Source organism: Miniopterus schreibersii, assembly GCF_964146895.1.
Source record: "Miniopterus schreibersii genome assembly, chromosome: 14".
In the NCBI taxonomy this organism is placed as follows: Eukaryota; Metazoa; Chordata; class Mammalia; order Chiroptera; family Miniopteridae; genus Miniopterus; species Miniopterus schreibersii.
In genome coordinates, this window is record NC_138114.1 from 49,267,662 (window position 1) to 49,293,660 (window position 25,999).

General features: G+C 41.5%; 1 protein-coding gene and 2 long non-coding RNA genes across 3 annotated transcripts in view; 2 read left to right on the forward strand and 1 right to left on the reverse strand.

Annotated features, from left to right (window-relative positions):
- PDZD8 (PDZ domain containing 8) overlaps positions 1 to 14,662 on the reverse strand; it is a 54,208-nt gene extending 39,546 nt beyond the window's left edge. The window contains exon 1 of the mRNA XM_081158712.1: positions 13,577 to 14,662. Within this exon, the coding sequence (XP_081014838.1) occupies positions 13,577 to 14,448 (872 nt within the window). The 5' untranslated portion in view covers positions 14,449 to 14,662. The remainder of the gene's footprint in view (positions 1 to 13,576) is intronic.
- A 158-nt stretch (positions 14,663 to 14,820) lies between these two features.
- LOC308567120 overlaps positions 14,821 to 25,999 on the forward strand; it is a 57,804-nt gene continuing 46,625 nt past the window's right edge. Inside the window, exon 1 of the long non-coding RNA XR_014000265.1 lies at positions 14,821 to 14,968. This is a non-coding gene — a long non-coding RNA (uncharacterized lncRNA). The remainder of the gene's footprint in view (positions 14,969 to 25,999) is intronic.
- Positions 15,101 to 25,999, forward strand: part of LOC308567121 — a 34,378-nt gene continuing 23,479 nt past the window's right edge. The window contains exon 1 of the long non-coding RNA XR_014000266.1: positions 15,101 to 15,368. This is a non-coding gene — a long non-coding RNA (uncharacterized lncRNA). The remainder of the gene's footprint in view (positions 15,369 to 25,999) is intronic.

Consider the following 25,999-nt stretch of genomic DNA (forward strand, 5'->3'; position numbering starts at 1 on the left):
CATTTAAATATAATTACAAAACCTCAGTTAGCCATAACTTTATGGCACACATTATTATGTAAAGTATGGTATACTAATATAAAAGTAGATGTAAACTAGAAAGAAAACAAAGTACAAGTGGTTCAAAATACTCTTAATTTCCTTATGTATTGGTAAATCATGAGTCTAAATTTCAAATTTTCAATTTTATTTAGTTCAATTGATATTAAGAAGACAATTCATACATCAAGCTCCTCCATGCTTACTAAGGTTACTACTGTCACATTATTTCTCCTAAGAGACTGCCTGCTAACCACTGTGATCCCATAACTAGCCCCGCATGGTAAGCTCCTTTTCACTGTTAAGTTCTACTTCACCTTGAAATAGAACTCTCTGTAACTTGCCGCCCCTCCTCTGCCATCTGGTAATTGCTTCCTCATCTGTGTTCTAAAAGCACTTCATACACACTTCCATTATGCCACTAATCATCCTGTTTACATGTCTGTCTCTCTCTAGCTCTCCCCAGACCATGCCCTCCTCCCAAATAAATTGTGAGAAGCCCAAGGAAAAGAAACACATGATAGGTAGTACAGAACTGTGGTTAAGAGCAGACTCAGGAACCGAACAGCTGGGCTTAGAATCCCGTTCTGCCGCTTTCCAGAAAGATGACCTTGGAGCAAACTCTGACTTTAAGCCTCAGTTTCTCATATGCAAAAGAGGATCATGATTATACCTCTACCTTACAGTGCTGTGATCAAGATTACATGGAATAATAAAAAGCTCTGAGCATCCTTCAGTTCTCAGCTTCTTCCTGACAAGGCAACTTAAAGAAGTGCCAAGCACACAGGTTTTAGAGTCAGTACCTGGTTTTGAATTCTGGCTCTAACACTTACTAGTTCTGAGACCCTGGGCAAGCGACTCTGACTTTGTGAGCCCATTTCTTCATCTGTACAAGATAGTTATTGTAACGGTTAGGTGAGAAAGTTCATATAAGCATTTGGCACAGTGAGGCGCTCTAGAAATATTTCCTATCACACTTTATTTATTTTAAGGCCGGTCTCCTAGAGACATGTTAGACAGCAAATGCCTTCCCTACTGCAAGGAATCATTTCAGAACTCAGCATTCACCCTGTATGATGTTCAAGGTCATAGCTGTTTGTCTTCCTCAGATTTCAGATTCCACATGGCCATAATTTCAGTTACCATACTAGTTTTTTTTAAACTTTGTGTTCTTTGTGAGGATGTCAAATTAACAATAGGCAATATGGCTCCCTACCCTAAGTATCCCTTTCTACCTTTGTGTCATTAAGCTTTATAACCAAGGCTTACATTAAACTGAATATTAAGAAACTGAATTACAGAAATCAATGGTGAATTGTTCTGTTTATGGAATTCCCTGGTGTGTACTATGCTGACAAGGTCCATACTTAGGAAAGTGATTTTAATTTCTGTGCTCCTAAGGAAAAAAAAGTACTCCAGAATAGTTATAAAGCTAAGAACAAGGACAACAAATACTGTTACAAAAAACCTTACCCCGACTCTTCCACATATCCTCTGGGGAAATGTTCCCTTTCACCCAAACCCCTAATTCTGCATAGAATAATCATTATCTAAAATGCTTCACAATTTTCTGAAGTGGTTTTATATAAACGCTGAACAAAAGAGTGATAATAGAGGCTGCAGGTCCCTCAGAATAGAACTCAATAGCTGGTGACTCAAAGGTGAGTCAATGTTAACTGATATCCTGTGCACCAGAGATAAAGTATCAAATGAGTTGCTCAGGGAACCAAAGTAATTCTCTTGACCATGTCTGATAAATCTCTTTATGTTCATCATGACCCATACAGGAGGGTTTCTTACCATAGCCTATGATCAATTAAATTAAAATTCTCAGTTTTCACGAAGTTTTAAAAAAAAGGGTGGGGGGCAGAACCATGAGAACTGTCCTCAAATCCAAATCGTCCCATTCCTCTTTACCTGCTCCCCCAACACATGCCTTTAAATAAGTGAATATAAAAATTACCACTTTATACGTTTCTAGCACATCTGTAAATTACATACTTGCATATACATCCTTGATTCTCATGACTCATAACAATGTACAGCCCTTTAAATCTTATTTTACATATGAAGAAACTAAAGATGAGGAAGTTCAAGTGGCTTTCCATGGTCACATAGTAAACAGTACAGTCAATGCACCAATCCACTCAATCCTGTGCTCCTTACAACACCAAGGTGTACAAACAACACTATAAATCAACTGAAAGTAATGTATGTGTCTAACAGCTATTAAAGCTGACTTAGCAAGCGAGGCAACAGGAGCACCTACTTTACATATGGTAAAAATAAGTAAACTTCAGGTTAGACCAGCAGTTCTCAAATATTTTGTTCACAGAATCCCTATACATTTTTAGAAGTTAGTAAGGACTCCAAAGAGCTACTGTTTATGTGGGTTATATCTATTGATATTTACATTAGAAATTAAAAATAACAGTTCTAAATATAAGAATAACACAAGCTCACATTCCATTAGCTATCAGGGTGATGTCATTACACATCATGTAACCCTTAGAAAACTCCATCGTACACTTGTGAGAGAATGAGAATGAAAAAGGCAAATAATATTTCTGTATTATTACATGAATAGTTTTGACTTGATAGACACCCTCAGTCCAAGGGTCTTGGAGATCCAACAGAGTCCCCAAGCCACACTTTGGAAACCACTGAGTTAGACAGTAACAACTCTTAGCTATGGCAATTCTTAAGTTCTAAGTTGTAACCCATTATCTTACTTTAAGTACATCATTTCTCACTACTAGATTAAAAGTCAATCTTGAAGAAAGCAAGACTGTTTTATTTATTTCCTCTCAGCACCAATTCTCTTTGCAGTGCACAGTGCCCTGGACAAAGATGGTATCAAACATTTACTGAGTAAAGTGAATCTCTTCTGACATTTAGTGGATGCAGGAAGAGGAAACATCTTAAGGCAAAATTATTACCTCCCTACTATGGTAAAGACAATGAACAATAAAGTATATAATACAGAAGACTGATGTTCTAAAGTGAGTTAGGTGTATCAAATGGACAAAAACTCCATTCCAGGTATGATATAAGGAACAGCAAAAGATCTGAACAAGAGAAATGAGAAAAAGTTAATACTTTAACTATCCAGCTTTCTCATTTTTCTCTATCCCAATAAAGTAGCAAAGTTCCTTCTGATGTATAAATGATTTTTAATTTTATCTGTATCTCTGCTTCTCTTAGTTCATAATTATAAATCGGAATTTATTAAATGAAAATTTTTTAAAGATGATTTGTACTGCATATTTGAGAAAAATTCCTGCATTAGACCTATGCAAAAATAACAGAGACATGAATAATAATGCTACCTGATATTTACATAATTCTTTTCTCTAAGAACTTCAACAACTTTAGATTTTTATTTCACCAGTCTCAAAAATAACAAGTTGCATGATTTGCCCAAGGACACACTAAGTGAACAAATCAACAGTAATCCCAGAAATAATATAGAAATAGAAATTCCTCATGATGTAATCCTACTGTTTCAGGGCAAGAGGCTGCATTACTATGCTTAAGAGCACAAAGTATCCCCAAGGCTCCAACAATTATTACCTTAGGGTCTGGCCTAATAAATTCTTGTTGACTGACATGAATCTTGGAATAACTGAGTCCAAATTCTAACTCTATAGTGCTAAAAAATTCACATATTTTTAGTAATTTATCCAAATATTTTAAGAAAGCAATTTACTAAAAAATAGCCTATAATTTAGGTAAATTGTATTTATGGGCACTATTAAGGACTAAAAGTGTCACAAAATTTCTCATTATACTTCATTAATATCAAAAATATCTGAAATAAACTCAGTGTTATCTACCACTCCAGCATTAGGGGGGGAAAAAGCCATATTTTGCTACAAACGTATTTTAAATTCTTCCATGTGAAGAGTGTTCTAGTCCTGATTAAAATCTAAAGTTAAATACTGAGAACTAATAGCCTTTTCAAATATTAAAATAAACCAGACATTATCTGTCCTAAATTTTACAGAAAGCAGTATTATACTTAATGGTAAGAACAAAATAAGATTTTCAATGCATTGTAAAAATACTTATCATACATACAATGAAATTAGCTATAACAGAATGACTTTTACTTCAGCCTCAGCAAGTTTCACAGAACTAAAAGCTTTGAATTATTTACTTGCTTGACCAAATGGGTAAGGTAGCAAGATTGTGTAGTCAGCAACCACAATCATCCCTAGTAATGAGTGTGAGTATAATATAGCATTCATGAAAGACTACTGTGTGCAAGTTGGTATATAACACAAACACCAGATACACTGTTTTGTAGATACTGTACCTGCATGAAATAGTTGTGTCTAAGAACAGAATACAGTAATTTTTCAAAATACAGAGTCTTGTAGCCAGTTACTAAACAGAAATTACATTGCTCCGTTATTGCTACTTACGATTTTACAGAAAAAAACAGTAGTCACTTATACAGAATATACATGTAGGATATGGAATTGATCCTAGGAGAAACACCAATTTATAAACATACTTAGGTCACAAGTTCCTGCTTCAAATGACATATATACCTTACCAACAAACCAAGTACATATAACATGTACCTAATACAAAGTAATAAACCCAACTAAAACATTTTTACTGTGTTAATCACAGAATTTTTGTGTTTAAGTATATATCATCAAGAACTAATTATGTTGGGAAGTGGGAAATTTTCTAGCTCTTTTACCAATATAATACAAATCAAAGCACAGACATTTCAGTATTCTATCCAGCATATCATCAGCTCCATTCCTCCTACAATACATGAAGAATTCATGGGCATAAATACCCAATGTACCGATTAGAGAAAAAATTCATTCTGCTGATTGCATAAAAATAGGTAATTATGCACTAGACCTGTGAAAATAAGTTTTACTGTTATTCTATACCAATCCAAGGAAAGTATAATCTACAGTTTATCTATATTGACCTTTCCTAGGAATATGGAACTAAAAATCGAGGCTTCTGGAGTGTCAGAGAAGATTGCAAACACATTCATGTTTTTGCTTGTGTATGGAAATGAGAGGAGAAGAGAAGGTGTTCAGAAGATGCCCCACAGACCTTGAAGTTAGCATTGTCAACTGCGGGAGACGTCAATCAGCATAATGCACTAGGGTGCATGTGTGTAAGGGGAGGAACACTCCTTTTTAATACGGATTTTACAATGAGAATTGTATTAAATATCATCAACCTGTGTTTATGACAACCTTCAACCATTAAAAGGTTAAATAAGATATGTTCCATACATTTTAAGAAATTTAAAGAATACAGGTATTCATTAGATCAGCTGAATTAAAAGTCCCAATACTTCAGTTACATGGCTGAGTTTACTCTGTGAAAATTTATCAAGTGTATACCTAGGATTTGGGCAGTTTCTGTACATACACAAACACATGCATACACATATATATTATACATCAAAAATAAGTTTGTGGAAACAAAAACAAAACCACAGCATTTAATGGACTAATGTGCTTTTTTATAGTCAAAAGGTGATATTTAAACAGGGACCTGAAAAATGATGGGGTGAACATTCTGGAAGAAGGACTAGCCCTTGTGATGGGCACATGCCTGGACTGTGAGAACAGCCAGGAGGCCAGAACAGACTAAGTGAGAGGAAGAGTTATAGAAGACATCAGAGAATGTAAGAATGGCCAGGAGTAGAGTACGTCAGTGAATGAATTAGACCCATACATACTGCCTGGAGGAATGTCCATATTATACTTACAGCCCAATATGGAGGGTAATACACACATTAACATTATGCTCCCCCACTTTATTATTAAGGAGAAAGGGAGGAGATACAGAGAGAGGCACCTCTTAAGTATAAGAGGTTTGTATATGTGTTTCAGCATAGAGTTAAGTGTACACCTCAAACTCAACATTTTCAGGAGGATGAAATTAAAAGGGAGAGGAATACATTTTTAACTTCTTTATACTCTGAAGTACTATTGCAAAAACCTAGCCCCCGCAAAAAACTTGAAAAGAAAAAACCTAGTATCTACACAAAGATACAGATAGAAAAATGTTTATGGTGTCATTATTTATATTAGCTAGAAACTGAAAAACAATCATCAAGGAATTGGTTAACTCATGGTACTTCTGATCAATGTAATTCTAAGTACATGTTAAAACAAATGAAGTAGGTATATTTAGAAAACCCAAGATATAGTAAGAAAAAAAAGCAAGATACTAACATTGGGTACCAACTATGATTCTGTTTTTATAAATTTAATAAATTAGAATACATTTAGAAAAAAATATGGATGCACAGTCCCCAAATTTAACAGTTTTCTTTAAAGATATTAGAGGAGAGTTTTCACTTTGATATTTCATATTTTCTAACTGAACTTTTACAATGAGCTTATCCCTCATTTGAAAGAGAAAAATTTGTAATATGTCACCTAGCGAATGTCTGACATATATCTAATAAAGTGTCTGAAATATCTCTAGCAAAATGTGACAAATGTAGGATAATCAATAAATATGTACATTCAATTAGGTACTAAAGGAAAGATACATTTACTCATCAGGTATTGTATATGTGACATTTATTACACCCAATTAGACAGGTATTTCCATTTCCAGGTTATAGATATGGACACTGAGACTAAGGAAGATAAGGCCTTCTGTCCAAGGCCTCTTGCTCAGTCTAGTGCTGAAGTCAGGTACACATTATGCCAAAGCTCTATCTACTAGAATAGACAACTTAAGTACTGCTCCATAGCCTCAACCCTAAAGAATGAACCCATTCTCTGGTACTGGAAGTCTCTACTTGGCACCTGCAGTTCCATGCATCTGAAAGTAAGTAAGTAACATTCACACCTCCTTCTCTAGTACAAATACAATGAGGATGCGGTTTTACTCAGTCTTAGCAATGTGGCAAGAGACTTTAGAGGTACTCTGTAAAACTTCTGCTAATGACCAGGTAGTTGCTTTATGACTTGCGAATCAAGCGTGATGTGCTCTGATGCAATGCTGACTGCTGTTAGGTCCTGTGACTCCAGGAAGGAATAAAGGAATGTTTTAACAGCACTTGTTTCCTGGTGACATTATTCTGAGAAAATGGAGAATGTGATGGGAAGAAACATTAGGTATTTAACTTCTACTTCTAAACAAGGTATTTAGTGGTAGAAACTCTTACTGACCAACTGATTCAAAATGTCTCAGCCTGCTACAGGGAATCTTAATAAGAGGGTGGAAAAAAGAGACAGATTGCACTTTATTGAACAGAGAGTTTTGTGTTGTTTTTTTTACAAATGCCTGAGCTATGTATACAAATCCTGTATACATTCCATAAAGGCCAGAAAAATTATGAAGAGCTTAGTACTTATTTTAGCATGCTAGTGTTAGTTATATGCATGGGAACAAAGATGAATCTTCTGTTTGTGTTTACTAGTCAACCTGAAGTCTAAGGACCTTAGACAGATTTTGAGGGGACTATAAATTTCAGGAAATTAAGTGAAAATTTATTTATGCATTTTTCTGCAGATTATCCAGTTTCCATTAGTTGTCTAAAAAGGCAGGACTCTCAAAAAAAGGTTTAAGAGTACCTTTCAACGTATCTGCATATTGTGCTTTCTTTCGTAGGCATTTAAGCAGTTTTTCGTTTTTTAGGGTTTTTGTTTAAAAGTTTAGAGCTGGGGTTAGCAAACTTCTTTCTTATAAAGGGCTGGATAGTAACTATTTTGGAATCTGTGGGTCCATATGGTCTGTTGCATATTCTTATTTTCTCTTTCTGAACAACTTTAAATGTAAAAACAATTCTTAACTCATGGACCTAATAAAGCTTGCGCGTAAGCCCTATCTCTGCAGAAATAACACAGCATGGGCTTGGGAATCCAGGTGTGTTTTTCGTTTGTTTGTTTTTTTAAGACTTTCAGAAAGTCACTAACCCCATTAAACCTCAAGTCTGCACATCTGTAAAAATTACCAACCTCTCCTACTGTGATTGGGTGAACATTCCTGAAGAAGGATTAGTAGTTTTAACTACTGAGATAGCAAGTGTATAGAACTGCCCACACAGTACCTGGCATCCAGTTAGCAAACTGATTTTATTATCCTTGCCTCTGCCTTATATGATAGACCATTAGTAATATTTTAAGTCAATATTAAGTGTTTGATCAGGCGTGCTCCTCCAATACAATCTACTTCATAACCACCTCCTTTGGCTATTTCCAGGAACAAACTGGGGTTTTCCTGGAAAGCCAACAGACCTGTATATTACTGATTAGAATCTAACAGTCTTCTCGTAATTACTCTTCTCTCTTCAATGTGCAAATCAAATTTCTAAAGCAAAGATTTACTCGATCAATTCATTATTTTCCATCTAAATGTTTTAAATGCCTAAATCACAATAATTCAAACCAGCTTTAAGAAAACCCAACTTGCAAGAAGTAAAACCAGCAATAAATTGAAGTGTATTTAGGTATTCCAAGGAACCTACGGTCACAAAATATTATACCACACATAGCAAGCAGGTGTCTGCCTTAGCAGAGATACTGATTTCTGCTCTTCCTGTTTCTTACATAATTGAAACGCTTAAATATATCCAAATGTCATTTCCATGAGCTTCGATTCTTGTTTGTTTTCCCGAGAGCATGAAATGTGTCATAACCACTTTTATCACCTTCACCATATTCGCTACACTAGGTACTGGTAGCCTTCAGGAGCAGCTGATGAAAAGAAATGACTTTTTAAAACAACTTGTCTCCTAATTATCTCAATGATCTTCCAGTTCCTTTTATGTAGAGATATTCATCTGAGCCGCAGTACAAGAAAAAGCACAACAGATAAAAAATTAGCTACTACATTACATCATTACTCAGAACAGCTAGAATGCTACACTATGTCCTTGTCTCTATACTCCAAAATAGTTTTTAACACTAGGAAGTAAAATTATGATTCCTATAGTCACTAAGAATTGTAGTAGATATTTTAAAGTATTTCTCAACCTAAGACACTTTTTAAAAGTTGTCCATATATAGAAATAAAAGTGTAAAAGAGTAAGTGAATAAATACAGTATATTACAGTTAACTTTACAAATGATTTTGTCAGCTTCCAGCAATTTACTTGGAAAATTTTTAAGAAGATATGGATTACTCAAAATCATCTTTACCTCAAATAATTAGTAAAATAAAAAAGCAATAATTAACATTAATAAATGTTGTACTTCCCCATCTCAAAAGACTGAAGAAGAAATAACTAAGTTGCAAACCACATTATAGAATGAGACTTTCCAGACCAAACCTAATTTTGTTCTCTGAAATAAATGGTATACTTAGAGAAGATATAAATATAAATATGAACAAAGCTCTATCTAACTAAATACAATCTTTAGTGAGGATAGCGGTCCTCTTCTATCTCCAGTCACTAATAATATTTAAAAATTTCCAGAAATATTTATCAGAATGTTTTTCAAGAGTCAAAAAGCAGTTCTAACAAAATACTCATGTTCAGAAGACATTCTATCAACCTGAAAAGTGACATTTCCCTCAAATATTTGTTCCATACTCATTCATTAAATTCAAATAGTGTTAATAAGTAGATGCACGCCCTCCCTTCCTTACTTGCAGATTAGAGAAGTGAAAAGTAGCCATTATCTACTTCTTTTAACTATACTGCAGAAAAATGAAAAATGTTTCAAAAAATCTAAAAAATATTTCTGGCAGAATGATTTTTTAAAATTCAACATTATACTGATAATATCTTTTATAAAATAAAATTGCTCAATGAAAGTTCCTTCAAAACTATAATATTTAAAGAATTAAAAATTATCACCCTCTACTATCTAGTTATTAACTCATCTCATTTTCACTGACTGGCAACAGTAACGCTCCCCATTTAGTAAGGGTCTCAAATTCATATGACAACAGGCCAGGCAAGTACCATAACAAACAGGTGGGAACTATAAACTATGCATAAGAGCTTCCTGCAGCTGCTGCTAGACTCCATCTCTCCATCCTGGTATTGCTAAGAGGAATGCAGCCCTGGTGCCACAAGAACTTCCCATTTTTCCTAAGAGAAGCCAGAAATTCAAATCATCAATAATCTTCCATTTTTAAATGTTGGCAATTAAGAAACAAACAAACAATAAAACACTGTGCAGTGCAGGCCAAATAAAACATATTAAACTGAATATGGCCTTTATAGTATGGAACCAGTGCTAGCTACACAGCAATAATACTTCTAGAACCAGAAGCCTCAGTAAAAATCTCAAATATTTGCATCCCTGACCTTAAACTCCTCAGGACTATTATACTCATATTTCATGTTGAAGATGATCCATGTAATCAAGAACATTAGAGGTATCTTTCTCTCTTGAAGACTGATTTTCGGGTTAATTTTTTAAAACTACTACTACTTTAATTTACTATTTTAAAATGTGTATTTTTAGAAAAAAAATCAAAGCAATTAACAATAAGGTGGCTGAATTTAGAATTACATTAGTAAAATTAGAATTATAATATGTAGAAAATGTATACATACTAAAACTCATTTTAAATAATAATTTGCTTAAACCATGGCTCAGCGGTTGAGCCTCGACTTAGGATCCAGAAGATCTCGGTTCGATCCCTAGTCGGGGGCGTGCGGGAGGCAACTGATCAATAACGACTCTCATCATTGATGTTTCTATCTCTCTTTCTCCCTCTCCCTTCCTCTCTGAAATCAATAAAGATATATTAAAATATATATATGTATGTGTGTACACACACACACACAATGTTTTACAAACTGTGCTAGCAGGGTAAAATGAAGTGTCAATCAGCTGGGTCCTTAGCAACCACTTGAGCTCCTTCATATCTCTAGATGAGACATCAGGAACTGGCAATCCTGATGGGCCACCTTCACCTTAGCAGCATGAAAATGCAAAAACAAATGAAGGAGGGAAGTGACAACACTGTTAATTGGCAAATTATTTCTGTTATATAATAACAGTGCCAAAGGATTCTAAGACTCAACACAATTTTCTTTACTGCTTTAGTTCTACTAAGTAGATTAGATGGCCAACAAGGATAAACTAGCAAGACCTTCTATTTGGAAACAAAATCTGCTGGATTAAAAAGGAAATGCTATATGGGGCAGCACCCAAATATTTAATCCCTTAAGAACAAGGTGGTATAGTTTAAGAGAAATGCAGCCTAGCTTTATCAGAGCTGGCTTTCACCACTTGACAGCTGTGTGACTTTAAGCAAATTATTTAACTACTCTGAGCATTATTCCCTCATCTATAAAAGAGGAAACACTAGCTACTTTAATTTTCATTATGAGAATTACAATACATCTTAAATGTGTTTTAATTCATTCTTAACTGAAACTTGAATCTGCTCCACAACATCAGTTTAAAACACTTCTGGTAAAACAGCTACACAGACAAGAAACTCAACACTTCCTAAAACAGTCCTTTCCATCCTCACACCTCTATCACTTTCTTTTACTAAACTAAAATCAGCTTCCTAGTTACTTCCACCCCATTGACCACATTCTAGTTTAAATCTTATTAAGTATAGCTAATTCAATTTTCACTAAATTCCAAGTTCCACAGAGGTCAAGGCTGCTCAGTATTAAAACCCCAGCACCTAGAACAATAAGCACATAGTAAGTATACAATAATATTTACAGATTAATACATTCTGTGCAGTATTTATTGACCTTTGAAATGCCTTCTAATATAAAGAGCACAAATGTGTCCATTTCTGGAGGTGATCATTTAATGTTTGAGGTTTAAAAGTTGAAGTATCACACATAATCAAATGCATGTTTTTTAAAAAGTCCCTTCAGATAAAGTAAATGAAAGCAATTTGGCTGTATTTCAAATGATGATGCTATTCAATGATAGATGACCAAGATTCTTCAAAGCAATAGACCTATTAATGGCTTCATAACTCCTATTCACAATTTTCTTCAGATTTAACTGAATTCTAAGTCTAAATTTAAAAAAAAAACCAAAAACCTCAAAATGATATGCAACCTCACTGCCACTGACTATTCTGCAAATAACCCCCAAATCACAAGCCAGTCAAATTTTATCTGACAGATACCCAGAAAATATCCAAATCGAAGTTATGATAGCAAGTTTTCTCACACTTATGTTCCAGGGCTTAAAGCAGGTTCCCTAAACTATGTCCTACTTGACAGAACAGGAAATCAGACACAGTGAACAGCCAGTTCACCACCTGCAAATCTATGGAAACATTTCCATTATAAAGTAAATCTCTCCTGACACCTGACAGTTTTAGTTTTAAGCTGTTACTCTGGGCTATTAGCCTGAACAAGACATAATTAGTAAGGTAAATCTGCCACATACACAAGTCAATAATCTAACCCAAACGTAAAATATTTCTGGATTATCTGGGTGTCATTGATGCTTAAGATTGATAGAAAATTAGTGATGTAGATTAGAAATAGGCAACTTCCACTAAAGAGCTCTAGGTAAGGCAAATACTAGATTGATATAATTTTATAATAAAGAACAAAATCCAAAAGAGCCAAACATTTTAATGAACACAAAATTATAGGACAGAAAGTGAAATGAAATATTCAGCTGTTTTAGAAGAAATAGCCATGTATGACCCTTCCTACTCCAACAACAGTCCTTCCCCGGGACCAAAGTCTGGCCCTACAAAACTTCCTTTTCCTTTCCACTTCTCCTGTGGTAATAGAACAAAACAGAAAACCAAAACACACACACACACACACAGAACAGACAACAAAAACAAAACTTGTACATTAATCAAAACACTACATAAAATTAAGCCACCAGATACAGGAGGGCTTGAAAAAGTTAAAATCACTATCTATCATTACAATACTACCTGCAGGGTGATGTCAGGTGCTGTGGGAGGAACTTACAGCCACAGAGCTGACACATGACCGGCAGTGGGGGTCTGTGCTGGAGAACCTATCCCGAGGGCCGGTGACATTAAAACAACACGCACAGTGAACGACAGTTTACAACTTGTGGTGGCAAAGTAGTCCTTTACAACAGCTGCTACCTCTGCCCGGGAAAGCTGTCATAGCAAAAGTGGCCTGCAGTGGCAAAATATACCAGTCCTGGGCTACCAGGTATTTTCCCTGCCTGCACTCTGTGACCAGGGAGTTTCTCAACGTGGCTACGGTGATGCTGCAAAGTGCCCTCAATGCAGCAACCACACACAGAGTTTCTCAACAGCCCCAGAGCCCACTCCTGGGGATTAGGGTGCAACTCCCTTCCTCTTTCAATACGCTGCTTCTACCCACACCGCCCGCACCTGGTGCCCCCAAGGACACGCGAAAAGGTTTCCAGCTGATAGGGACGCCCTTCGAAGAAAAGGTGTGCGCTGCTGGCCTCCACCTAGGGCCCTGTCCAGCGTGGGGAAGATCCCTGGAAAAGCGGGACCTGGGACAAGCCTCTGCCCTTCCCACTGCACGCAGGCAGCAGCCTCCCGCCCAAGCCCGGCTTCCCAGCAGCGAGGCCCCCGCACCTGTGGGATACCTACCCCCGCCCCCCGCCCCGGTCCCGCCTCTCACCTGATCTTGTAACTCGGGAGGGTGTGCTTGCGCTTGATGACTTTCTTGAGCTGGTTGACGATGATGGAGGTCAGCTGCGGCATGGGCCGCCCTTCAAACTGGGAGCGCACCTCGAAGTCGATCAGCGGGTCCTCCACGAAGGAGAAGAACCAGTGGGTGAACGGCACGCGGGTGAGGACGAAGCGCAGCCTCCCCACCACTCGGGACAGCTTCACGAACAGGTAGGCGGACTTGCCGAAGACCAGGTCCACGTCGATGGCCAGGTGGAACCCCCCGTGGTACTCCACCTCCGCCTCAAAGGCCAGCTCCTCGGGGGAGGTGGCGGGCAGCGCCTCGCCCTCGGGGCCGGCGCCGTCGGGCTCTCCAGAGGCCGAGGGCACCACGGGCCGGAGGAGGCGGATGGTCTTGATGAAGGGCACGGCCTCGCCCAGGAACACGTCCCGCAGGCTCAGCCCCTCCAGCAGGCGGCCGGCCGTCTTGGTCTGCAGCAGCTCCTCGAACTCCACCTTGATTTTCTTGGTGACCCAGCGGCGGGCCAGCGCGGTGTCCCGCAGCTCCCGGAACAGGAACAGGATGGTGGCGTTGAGGAAGTAGCAGGTTTCCCGCGTCGGCGGGGCGGGGGTCTCCGGGGTCGGGGTCGCGCCGCCCTCGGGGGGCCCGCCGGAGGGCTCCTCAGCCCCGCCGCCGCCATAAAGGTACTCCCGCAGCGCCAGGCCCGGCACCGGCCTGATGTAGCGGAAGCCGTCGCGCGCGCGGGCGGCCTCGTCCGGCGGCGGCTCGGGCTGCTTGCGGTAAAGCAGCAGGAACTGGGTGAGGAGCGTGAGGAAGGAGCCCAGCACGGCCGACGCCAGGATCATAAGCAGCAGCCCCATCCCGCCAGCGCCGCCGCCTCCGCCCCGCCCGCCCGGGCCACTGCTCCCGCGCCCACAGAGCGGCTTTCTTCACGCCGCCGTCCCCGCTGCCTCCATCTTGAGGACATCGGGCGGCGGGGTCCGGGCGAGCAGCTCCCTGGGCCTCGTCTGGCGGCTCCGGCCGGCGCCGTGCGACGCCCGAGCCTGCGGCCGCCCGCGGCTCCTCAGACGCTCCGGGAGGAGGGTGCTTTGGCGGCGGCGGCGGCGGCGGCCTCTGGGGGCGGGAAGGGGCGGGACGGCGCTTCCCTTCGGCTCCGCTCATTGGCTGGACGTCGCGTGACGTCAGTAGCGTACTCGCTCCAGGCGCCGTCGCCTGGCAGCCGGCGCCCGGGCGCGCGTACGCCGGTCCCTCGCCCTCGCTGGAGCGCCCTCCCAGCCCCGCCCCCCACACCGAGGTTCGGATCCCCGGCGTTCCACGTGGCTGTCACTTCTGAAGCCGCCGTCCACGTCCGAGAAGTTAAGTGGAGGCAGCGGTTGGAGGGTAAGAAAGCCGGGCGGAGGCGGCGTGGCGAGGTGCTGACCCTGGTCGTCCCGTTACCTTCTAGCGCGCCCCTCCCCCGTCGTTGGCCGCGGGCCCTGCGGCCGCCTCAGCTGCGGTTCGCTGCTTCCTCCCGCGCCGCGGAGATGTGGGCTGGCGGCGGCTCCCGCTGCAGGCGGTGCCGCGGCGGCTCAGAACCGGCCGCGCGGAGGCTTCCTCAGCCCAGGACTGCCCGCCTCAGAGCCCGCGGGCGCCGACCCACCGTCCGGCCAGCACACGCTCCGCGTCCGCCGAGGGCGGGCCCTGGGAAGGAGGGACGGAGGAAAACCCGTGTGAGGTTCACCTCCTAAGTGTGTGTTCGAGATCGAAACGCGAAGGAAGCAAAAGAGCTGGGACAGGAACGGTGAGTGCGATGCATTTGCCAGATGACTGGGAGATGGATGGGGGCGCACTGGCAAGCTCTTGCAGTGGCTTAGGGCCCCGGTGTATTAATTGCCACCTTTAGTCCCGCCACTAGGCAGCTGTTCACCCCTACCCATTTTACAGATGCAAACACCGAGGCACAGAGGCAAAGAGAGTTGCCCAGGGTGACGCAGTGGAGCCCGGCTTGTGTCAGGCTGAGCCCCAAGCCCTGGGTCACGGCTCTGTTCCGTGCCACCGAGACTGCTGGAGTTGGAAGGGGGCCTGTGGGTTCCCGGATGCACAGGAAGGGGGAGCTGTGGGGGGGCTTCAGGAAATTTGCACAGGGTAGCACTCTGCCCGCTGAAGCCAGAGAGGTGACAGAGCCAGGCTGCCCAGCAGCACTGTTAGTCCTTAGGCCTGTGGCTGTTTGCTTGTTGCATCACAAAGGCTTATGTGGCTCCAATCACGTGGACACCACAACAGTTCCACCTCTAGTCCCACAAGGGTCAGATAGGACACACCTAAGAGTCAGACAAGTCCTGGCTGGCCCGGAGGAGCCAGGGCAGGTCTCCCGTCTAGCCCTCCAAGATCTTCAAGCCGGTGTTTTGTCTTAGACGCTGGTGACTCTCAGACAAAAACAGGAGTTTGGCCGCATTCTGACCCAGGTGCTGAAGCAGGTGCAGAACTTTGGAACCACGCCCATTTTATCTTGCGTCCAGGTGTAAGACCAGATGGCTCCTTTACTACAAAAATGTAAGACAGGTGTCTGCTGAAGAACTAGGCCGAACCGCCACATTGCACATCCTAAGCAAGTCCAAGGCCCTCCTGGGATTTCTGGGAGGTTGAGGCAACTTCTGTTCCTATGGTCACCTATGGCTCTTGACCTCTGCTTCTGGGCTGCTGCCTCCGTTCTGCACTGACGCAAATGGAAAATGTAGACCCCTCTTCGATTTCCACCGAACACCTGATTTATAAACTGTTGTAGAAAATGTCACAGAAGCTGGAGATGGGGTGAAGCAAAGGAATAGTTCCTCAGGTTCCTGCGATACAAAATCCTCAAACTGTATGCCGCCTTGCCCTGCATCTTAAAATAGTATTCAGCCACCTCCTCGCCCACAAGGAAGGTGGCTGTTCTTCCTGGGAGTGAGTCCTCAGTTTCACACTCCATCTCACAGGCTCCTCCCTCTCCTTTTCTCCTCTCACCTCTTTCCTACTCCTCAGATTACCTCTGGGAATCCCAAATCTTTGAAATCCATTATAGATTCATTTGGTTCCCCAGGAAAACTTGTCTCCTGAGGAGCACACTCCAAATCCACGAAGGGACTCAGCACACCTTTTGGGAAGACAAAAAAAAAATATTTTCCCTTGTGTTAAAAATGGCAACGTTAATTGAACACTTACAATAATAATAGTAATATTTATAGAGGACTGACTGTGTGCCAGGCACAGTGCTGAGCATTTTATGTGCCTTATCCCACTTAAAAATCAGAATCTCAGCAAGTGTTGGTCTTGTCCTGCCACCCCACTAGGCCTGGGGTAGCCAGTCCAGCCCCCAGCTGGCTGACCCCATCACAGCCCATCTGGGCAGTCCACTCCATGGTTTCAACCTGCAGATGTCTGCCAGCTTGGGGGCTTTGCTGTTTTTGCCTATCACTAGGTCATCAGCTAACCTAGGATTTCTTAACCTCAGCACTATTGCCATTTGGAGCTGGAAAATTCCTTATAGTTGGGGCTGTCTTGTGCATTGCAGGAGGCGATGCTGTGTTAATAGAAGCTTATTAATTTTCATGGCATTCCCTGGAAGAATATAAGTTCAACCTTTTTTTCCCCTTTAATATTAATGCTGGTTCATAGAAACTCAAGAATCTGAGAACTTTTGCCCCAGCTCTGAAAATCCATGATTCTGAGTAGGTATTTGAAAGAAGAAGGTACTTCGCTTGCCTGCTGACCTTTTGATGAGGTTTCAATGACATCATTGAAATTAAGCTGCCCCAACAGCCTTCCTGGGAAGTATCCATTTCAAGGGTAAAGGCTGTTGAATACTGGAAGATGTAAAACAAGCATTCTCACCAACTAGAGAGAGGCATGGATCACTTCTGCTACTAAACTCTGAGTCCTTCCTGGTGACCAGCAAATAGGATGAGAAAGACAAAGCATGTGAACATGGGGAGTTTGGAAGTAGGGCGAAAACCAACTTGATAAAAATATATTTATATATTCCTGTGAAATAATGCAAAGATAGCAAAATGTGAAAAGCAGAGGAGTTTAGAATGATTGCCTGAAAACGATACATTAAACCATTTTGTGAACTGTCAGAATGCAAATTCATTTTTGAGCATCCAGCATGTGCCAGGTTCTGGGGATACTGAATGAATAGGACAGAATCCCTGCCTTTGGGGGTGCCAGGTCCAGGTGGATGCAAACACATACCTACAGAACTGATGTTAAGAACTCTCCCCTCTCCCCTCTCCCCTCTCCCCTCTCCCCTCTCCCCTCTCCCCTCTCCCCTCTCCCCTCTCCCCTCTCCCCTCTCCCCTCTCCCCTCTCCCCTCTCCCCTCTCCCCTCTCCCCTCTCCCCTCTCCCCTCTCCCCTCTCCCCTCTCCCCTCTCCCCTCTCCCCTCTCCCCTCTCCCCTCTCCCCTCTCCCTTCTCCCTCTGGCTCCAGCCCCACCCAGTATCTCATCTCTATATCTCTTTGCAAGTCTGTTCCGTTTCCTCCATAAGGCACTTGGTTCCTAGTTCCTCATAGCTTCAGCATGCAGGCAGCTTTGGAAGGCACCAGCACTACACCCAAATCTAGAGGGTCCTATATTTCTGGTGCTACTGTGACCTGTATTTCAATTTCAAGTGCTAAAGGAGATACCTCAGATGAGCTCTACTAATCCTACCATTTATGCACAAGGGTCTTGCCTCTTTTGCGCTGCTGGTGGGTAGAGCAAGTTATCCAGTGATGGGGAGAGGATTGAGAATGAGCACAGGTGGGCAATTCTAGGTCAATAGGGGATGAAGGATTAATTTTGACCTGGGAAGGTGGGAAGTTTCTTGGAGCAAATGGAATTTGCATTGGCCTTTGGTGATTAGAAGAACATTTTAATCAGAAGAAGGCCAAAGCTCAGGAGTTGGAAATCCAACAGAGTTTAGGGACATTGAGACCAGGATGGCTGGAGGGTACTTTGAGTAGGGTCATTGCAGAAGGAAAAGAGACAGAAATAAGAGAGTAAATTAGGATTGAGCCAAATTGTGTAGGGTTTGAATGTCAGGGTAAATGTGGCTTCTATTTTGCAGTCTTTGTAAAGTTGCCAAAGGTTTTTAAGCAAGAGCATGGCTTTAACCCTTTTCCTTCCACCATCTAAGTCATCCTGGTTGCTAGAGTGATCTTTCTCTAGTACAAGTCTGATCTTGTCACTTTGTGGCTAAAAATTCTTCAGTGGCTCCCTACTGCTGTATTAGTAATAATGGCTATCATACATCAAGAGCATAGTAAATGGGAAGCATTGTGCTTGGCCTTTAGAAGCATTTACATTCTCAAAATTGCCTTTTGGGGTAGGTAGCATCATCTCCATTTTATAGATAAGGAAACAGACCTGTACTGCAGGTAAATAACCTGATAAAGGTCACTACCTTAATAAGTGGAGGAGCAGAGATTTGAACAAGCTCTGTCTGACCCCAAAGCCTCTTATTTTAGGGCAATATTCTCTTAGGATACAGTCCAAACTCATTAGCATGGCAAATCACACTCTTTGTGATCTGGGCTTTGCTTATACTTCAGCCTCCCCTCCCACATGCTCTCTGTCAACAAATCCTGTTGGCTCTACCTTCAAAATACATTTGGAATTTCACCACTTCTTACCACATTCACCATCCTGGTTCAAGCACTGTCTTGGGCCTGGATTACTGGAGCAGACTCTTAACTGACCTCTCAGCTTCTGTCCCTACCACCCCGATGTCTGTTCAAACACAGAAGCCAAAGTCACCATGTTAAAGCACAAGTTTGATCATGTCAATCATTTGTTCAAAGACACTAGTGGCTCCTGGGATGGGCAAAATAATCCCCCCATAACCCCCAAAGATGCCTATGTCCTAATCCCTGTGAGAATTTTATGTTACATGACAAAAGGGAATTAATGTTGCAGATAATTGCTAATTAAAGGCTGCTAATCAGTTGACCTTAAAATTGGGCGATTATTCTGGATTATCCAGTTGTGTCCAGTGTGATCACAAGAGCCCTTAAAAGTGGAAGAGGGAAGCAGAGGGAAGATCAGAATGAAATGATGTGGGAAAGACTCAACCCAGCACTGCTGGCTTTGAAGATGGAAAAGGGGCTAGGAGCAAGAAATATGGACAGCCTCTAGAAGCTGGGGACAGCAAAGAAATAGTTCCCAGAGAGCCCCCAGAAAGGAATGCAGCCCTGCCAACACCTTGATTTCAGGCCAATGAGATCTGCTGGAGGTTGGGCTTTTGACCTCCAGAACTGTAAGACAATTATATCTGTGTTGTTTAAACCCCTACATTTGTGGTAGTTATAGCACCCACAAGAAATGAATACAGTTCCCACCCTCAAGCAAGGTAAAAGCTAAATGACCTGGCTCCTGTAACCTCTGAGGCCTCACCTGCCACTTTCCACCTCATTCGTTCTTTAAGCACACAGGCCTCTTGCTCCAGCCATGCAACTCTGTAGAATGCATGCATGATTTTGAAACTTCAATTTCCAGAAGAAAGAAAGGAGAGGTAACTTGCCCATGATCCCCAGCAAGGACTTGAACCCAGGACTCTTGCCCAGCTACCAGTAGGTTATTATTTCTATTGTACTTAGCTTTCACTTCAGCTTCCTCCCCAGAAAGTCTTGTGACTAAATCTCTCCTGGCCACCTAGCAAAGTGTTTAAATTCCTTTCCAATGAGGGAATCTTTATGTTGCCTGTGATATTCTTTTGCCAGAAGAGTAGTTCATTCCTTTCTTTGTGAAATTCAATGACAGAAACAGTTCTTTAAAAGACAGAGGAAGAAATTTCCAGAGCATCTGATTATACTGACCAAAACAAGCAAATTCCTTAGGAGAAAAGACAAGCCTGGCTTTCCTTCAGCCAAGGAGATTTACTGTGTGGATTTCTATTTATACCCTGGGACATAGAGTGAGCTACATGGAAACCTGGATACGTTTCTAAGTATTGTTGGCAATATCAATCTGAGTGCAAACAGCCCTCCTTTTTTGCTGACCTGGCATTGCTATTTCCAAACAAGAAGGTCTGATTCGTAAGCTTTCGACCACTCAGTGGAGGGCTTCTGCTGGACATTTGTGCCGAGTCACTTCAGAGCTAGCTGATCAGCCTCCCTGTGTCCAGCCAGTAGGTGTTGCAGGCTGTTCCAGGACTGGTCTCTAGGTCAGTTAGCTCTGGCCACGAGAGCAGAAGTACCTTTCCCTACAGAGCTTGTGGGTTCTGGCCTGGCAGATGTAGCAGGCCTATCCTGTTGTTTGGATTTTTTTGGCTTTGTTTGTCTAGCATTCCTTTCTCTTGGGAACTTCCCCTTCTAGGTTGTGCTCTTGGGGTTCTCATTTCCAGGCCCCTCCCCTGGCCTCAAGGATAGGCATGTGACCCATGTTTGGCCAATTTATAGTACCCAATCCCTTTTGACACTGAGTGTTCTAGGGAGGGTGGACATGGGACTCAAGAATCCCATCAGAATCCAAACCCAAGAAGAATATACAGACTACAGGAAGTAAATTCTCTCCTTCTGCTGGGGTGGCTAACCTTGGGAGAACATGATTCTGGAGTTGCCCAGTGGAAAATGCTTGTTTGTGCAGGGAAGCTAAGCAGAGTCAAGCAAAGATGAAAAGCAAATGGAGAGATGGTTCTTGAGATGGTGAGTCCCTGGTTCAAGTGCTGCAGGCTCTGTTTTCTGTTGCTCTTCTTGCATTCTCTGCGCCTCCCCACTTCCCAGCGATGTGAACCGATATATTCCCTTCCTGCTGTATAGAAGGTTTAGATTCTGTTTCTGTCACTTGCCCCCAAAGGACTCTGGCTAATACAATAGGCTGAGGTGGGAAGAATCTGATAGGGCCCCTGCCACAGGTTAAGAGCGGGCTGAGAACTCGTTCCTGCAGAGAGTAATGCCAGTTTCCTCAAAGGGGTTTTGGAGGGCCTGGCCTTGGACATTCCAAAATGTAAGTATGTATTTGGCTCCTGAATGTTCCTCATGAAAATCAGATCCTATTGTTTCCTGTCCCCTTCCCCTTTAAAACACATCGACGGCTTCCCACGGCTGTGAGGATAAGGGGCACAATCCTTAACAGGCCGACAAGGCCTGACCTCCATGGTCTGGATCAGGGGTCTGCACATGTTTTCTGTAAAGGGCAGAGAATAAATATTTTGGGCTTAGTGGGCCATAAGGTCTGTGGTGTTTTTTCTAATCCTCACCTGAGGATATTTTTTTTCAGAGAGAGTGGAAGAGAGAGAGAGAAAGAAACATCGATGTGAGAGAGACGCATCGATTGGTTGCCTCCTGCATGTGCCCCAACCAGGGCCAGGGATCGAGCCCACAACCGAGGTACATGCCCTTGGCTGGAATCGAACCCAGGACCCCGACGCTCTAACCACTGAGCCAGTCTGGCTAGGGCTGAGGTCCGTATCTTAAGTACTCAAGTCTGCCATTGCAGCCAAAAGCAGCCATAGGCAATAAGTAAAGAAATGAGTGTGGCTATGCTCCAATAAAACTTTATGAAAACAGGCAGTGGGCCATAATTTTGACCATTTTCTCATCTGGAAGGTGTGGAACCTTGCCCTCCATTCATATATCCAGCCTCACAGGCCTCCAGTCAGAACCTTCATTCTCCAACCCACAGGCTCCCTCTCCCACAGGGCTCTCAGCCTGGCATATTCTCCTGAACCTGTAGATTCTTAACCCCTACTGCCACCCAGATCACTGCTCAGATGCTGTTTTCTCAGGTAAGTCTTCCCTGATACCCTGAGACTGGGCCAGATTCCCCTAGTAGGCTTTCCTGGCGCACTCTACCTCTCCTTCATGTTATTTGTGTCATAGCTGTAATTTTCAGTCTTTCACGTTGATTTGCTACCTGTCTCCCCACAAGATAATAATTTCCATATGTACAAGGCCCTGTCTGTTTTGTTCAGTACCTAGCATAGGAATTAGTGTATTGTAGTAGCATAATATATGTTTACTAAAAGAAAAGGGCAGGGGAAAGGGTGGAAGGAAGGGAAGGAGGGAGGGAGGGGAGGAAGAGAGATAAAGAAAGATGCAAGGAGGAAAGAAGGAATCAGTCCTCTCAACCTGCCTGTTAAATGACGAGCATTCAAGAGCAAAAAAATAAATGGGTATTTGTCTTATCTGCCAGTTGTTGAAATCAGTAGATTGTGAAGATTTGGTGACACTGGCGGTCCTTCTTGTCCATTCAGACATTTGGTAGCATTTGGTGCTGGGGATGTTCCCTGGAGGTCACATTAGATCTCAGCTTAACTGTGGAGTTGGGGACTTTTTTTGCAGCCCTTTCTCCCAAAATCCTGACCCTCCCACATTGCCTTCTGTGTGTCCAAGTTCTCTGTAAGGATTCCAATCCAGGTCAGCTCTCCCAGAGTGCCCTTTCCCAAAGTCACTCAGACCTCCTGGGTCAGATCCCAGCTCCAGGACTTAATGGTTATATGACCTTGAGCAAGTCACTTAAGTCAGCAAACCTCAGTTTCCTCTCTGTAAAGTAAGGATAATAAAATTACCTATGACACAGGGTTATTGAGAGACTTTAATGAGGTAATATGTAGAAATTAATTAACTTAAAGTCTGACATACTTGGTGTTAGTGAGTTAACTAGTAATAGCTAAATCTTAGAAAAAGAACAATCTGATTACCTAATTGAAGCAATTGGGCCCATCCTTAAAACATAGAGTACAAGACTAGAGTACATATGGTCTAAATGTTTAAAAATGATAAATCAAGCTGTTAAATTGAATTTGTCTTCTCCTTCTATATTGACAAATATGGCTTTATAATGGCAAACTTATTTTAAAAATTGATAAACTATAGTTTTAAATGACTGAAAGTTGGAGAAATATCAAAGACAACCGAATTCAATTATTATTGTACATATGCTATTGATGACCCAGAGATATTTGGCTGAGTGATAAAATAAAGGCATATTTTATGAGTTATATGTTATGTACAACTTATTTTTTGCTTCCATGTCAGAAAAAAGTCACTAGTTATATAATTATATTCAAAATAGTCACATAATCTCTGCGCCATTGACACTAGAATCTAAAGGATTAAAATTAACATGTAATTATATTCAAAGAGTATCAAATTTGAATATATTTCCATCAAAAATGTAAATGAAAATAAATGTTAAAAAATAACAATTGAACATTTTAGAAGAAAATTTATTTTTTAATGCATGAAAAATCTCATAATAATGAATAAAAAATCAAATAAAATTGTTTAAATAAAGCTGCAGTTTTTATTTGACGTTCAATATCATTAACTTTTAATAAATATTTTTACAAAAATAAAACTAAATTCTGGTGTTCATTCTTTTAACTTAGTTGCCAATACAAATAATCAGCGTCATATTTCACTCATGTTATCCCTAGATTTACAAATATATTTGAGTAATGTGAATTTTTTTTTAGGGGAAAGCACAAACACAGTCTCCCACTGCCATGCAAATCAGGTTTCTCACATTTTCAGAAATCATAGGGGTCAGCATACCAGGAATGCAGTGGGTGAGCCTCCCCCTGGGAAAACGACCTTGGTGATCATAGTATCTCCCCTACCAGGAATGTAAGACTTGTTTAATATTATGGTATGTTTCTCAACTGCCTGTGGCACTTTTTTTGTGATTATGCTAATTCATCATTCCTTTAGAAACTACAAGTGGAACACAAATAAAAGGAAGAAAAAGATGCTCAGCAGTGGCTAAAACGACACTGTACTACACAAAAATCTATTTAATTCATGCTGTCTGAGAGGAAGGAATTGACAAGTTAATTAATTTGCCTTTTCTGTTGTTAAAGGCTCTTACCACTTAAACCCCCTCTGCCCTCTGAAATACTATCTCAGATGTTGGCAGCAGCAACCCACAAACCTTCATGGCATTGGGGCTCAGTAGCCTTGGTTTTGAGGGACAAAAGGCAAAATGTGGAAAAGTTTTCCTTGAGGCCCGAGAGATGTGTTGATTCCAAGAGTGGATGTTTAGTTTAGGATTAGGCGTACTGATGTATCAGTTCTGAGCACTAGGACCCAATTGACAGAAGCATACACATGTTCTTTAATGTGTGTGTGAGAGAGATAATGTGGGGTTCTCTAGGACAGGGACCTCTTTTCTCTGCCCAGGTCTTAGATCAGTATGAAAAGGAATTGCATGGGTAGGTCATTTGGGGCGTTTGCATTATAACAAAGATTTGTGCTTAACCCTCAAAGAATTTCTGGGATGAATGGGGCCTTAGAAGGCAATTTTGAGCCAAGGAGATAGGTGTGCAATGCCTCCTGCCCTCACTGTTCTTACTGCCCACTACACATCAGAAGAATGGGGTTCTTCAGCTAAGCATACTCATTCTGACTGCACTCTGTATGCTTTAGCTAAGCAATAGTAGAGCCACAATTAAGTAACAAAATACTTAGCAAGCAAATGTTTCAATTCTTTCCTGATTGATAGCAGAGTTTCAGGGAGGCACTTTGACAAGTAACTTAATAATAAACACATCAAAATAAAATAGAACTAATGAAAGAAGGATAAGATACTGATGTGCAGAAAATGCCAACACTTTTTTTTTTATCAGGAAAAAATTACCAAGACATTTTGCTCGTAAGTGCCTACTAAAAGCCTTTTTAAAATAAAGGTACCGCTAATGGGCACCCTAGTACAAGATAAGCTCTCAAATAAAAATGAAGGTAAATATAGAATTCCCATTTGACGAAGAGGAAATTGAGGCCCAGAGAGGCTAAGCAGCTTGTACAAGGTCATACAGCTACTAAGTGGCAGGGACAGTATTCCAAGCTAGGTTCATCTGTGTCCAGATTCTGACCCAGTGACCGCCATGACACACCAGCTCTCCGTTCCTTCTATCTCACAACCAGAGGAACCAAATAATCAACGTTAGCAACAATTCAGTACAACCCCTGGCTGAGCATCTTTCTTCTACTTACTCTTCAGGTTCCCCCCAAAGACAAAGAAGTCTTATTAGCACTGTGCAAATCGTTAATAGCATGTGTTAAAGTGTTAGATTAGGTTAGAAGATGTTGTAAAGCAATACTTTCTGACTACCCTTTCCTATTGGGTAAAAACCTGACCACTGAATTTTGAAGTACCTCTTTCCTCTAATTACAAGATGTTGACTTGCTTCAGCTTGCTTTTGAACTTCAACGAACTTTACAAGGTTACTACTACAAGTTGAAAAAGTGCCAGTAGGGCCTTGAGTACAGTTGACCCTTGAACAACACGGGTTTGAATTGTGAGGGCCCACTTAGATGTGTGTTTTTTTCCAGTAAATACGTACAGTACTGTGAATGTATTTTCTCTTCTTTATAATTTTCTTAATAACATTTTCTTTTCTCTAGTTTACTTTATTGTAAGAATACAGTATATAATACATATAACATACAAATATGTTAATTGACTGTGACTTTTA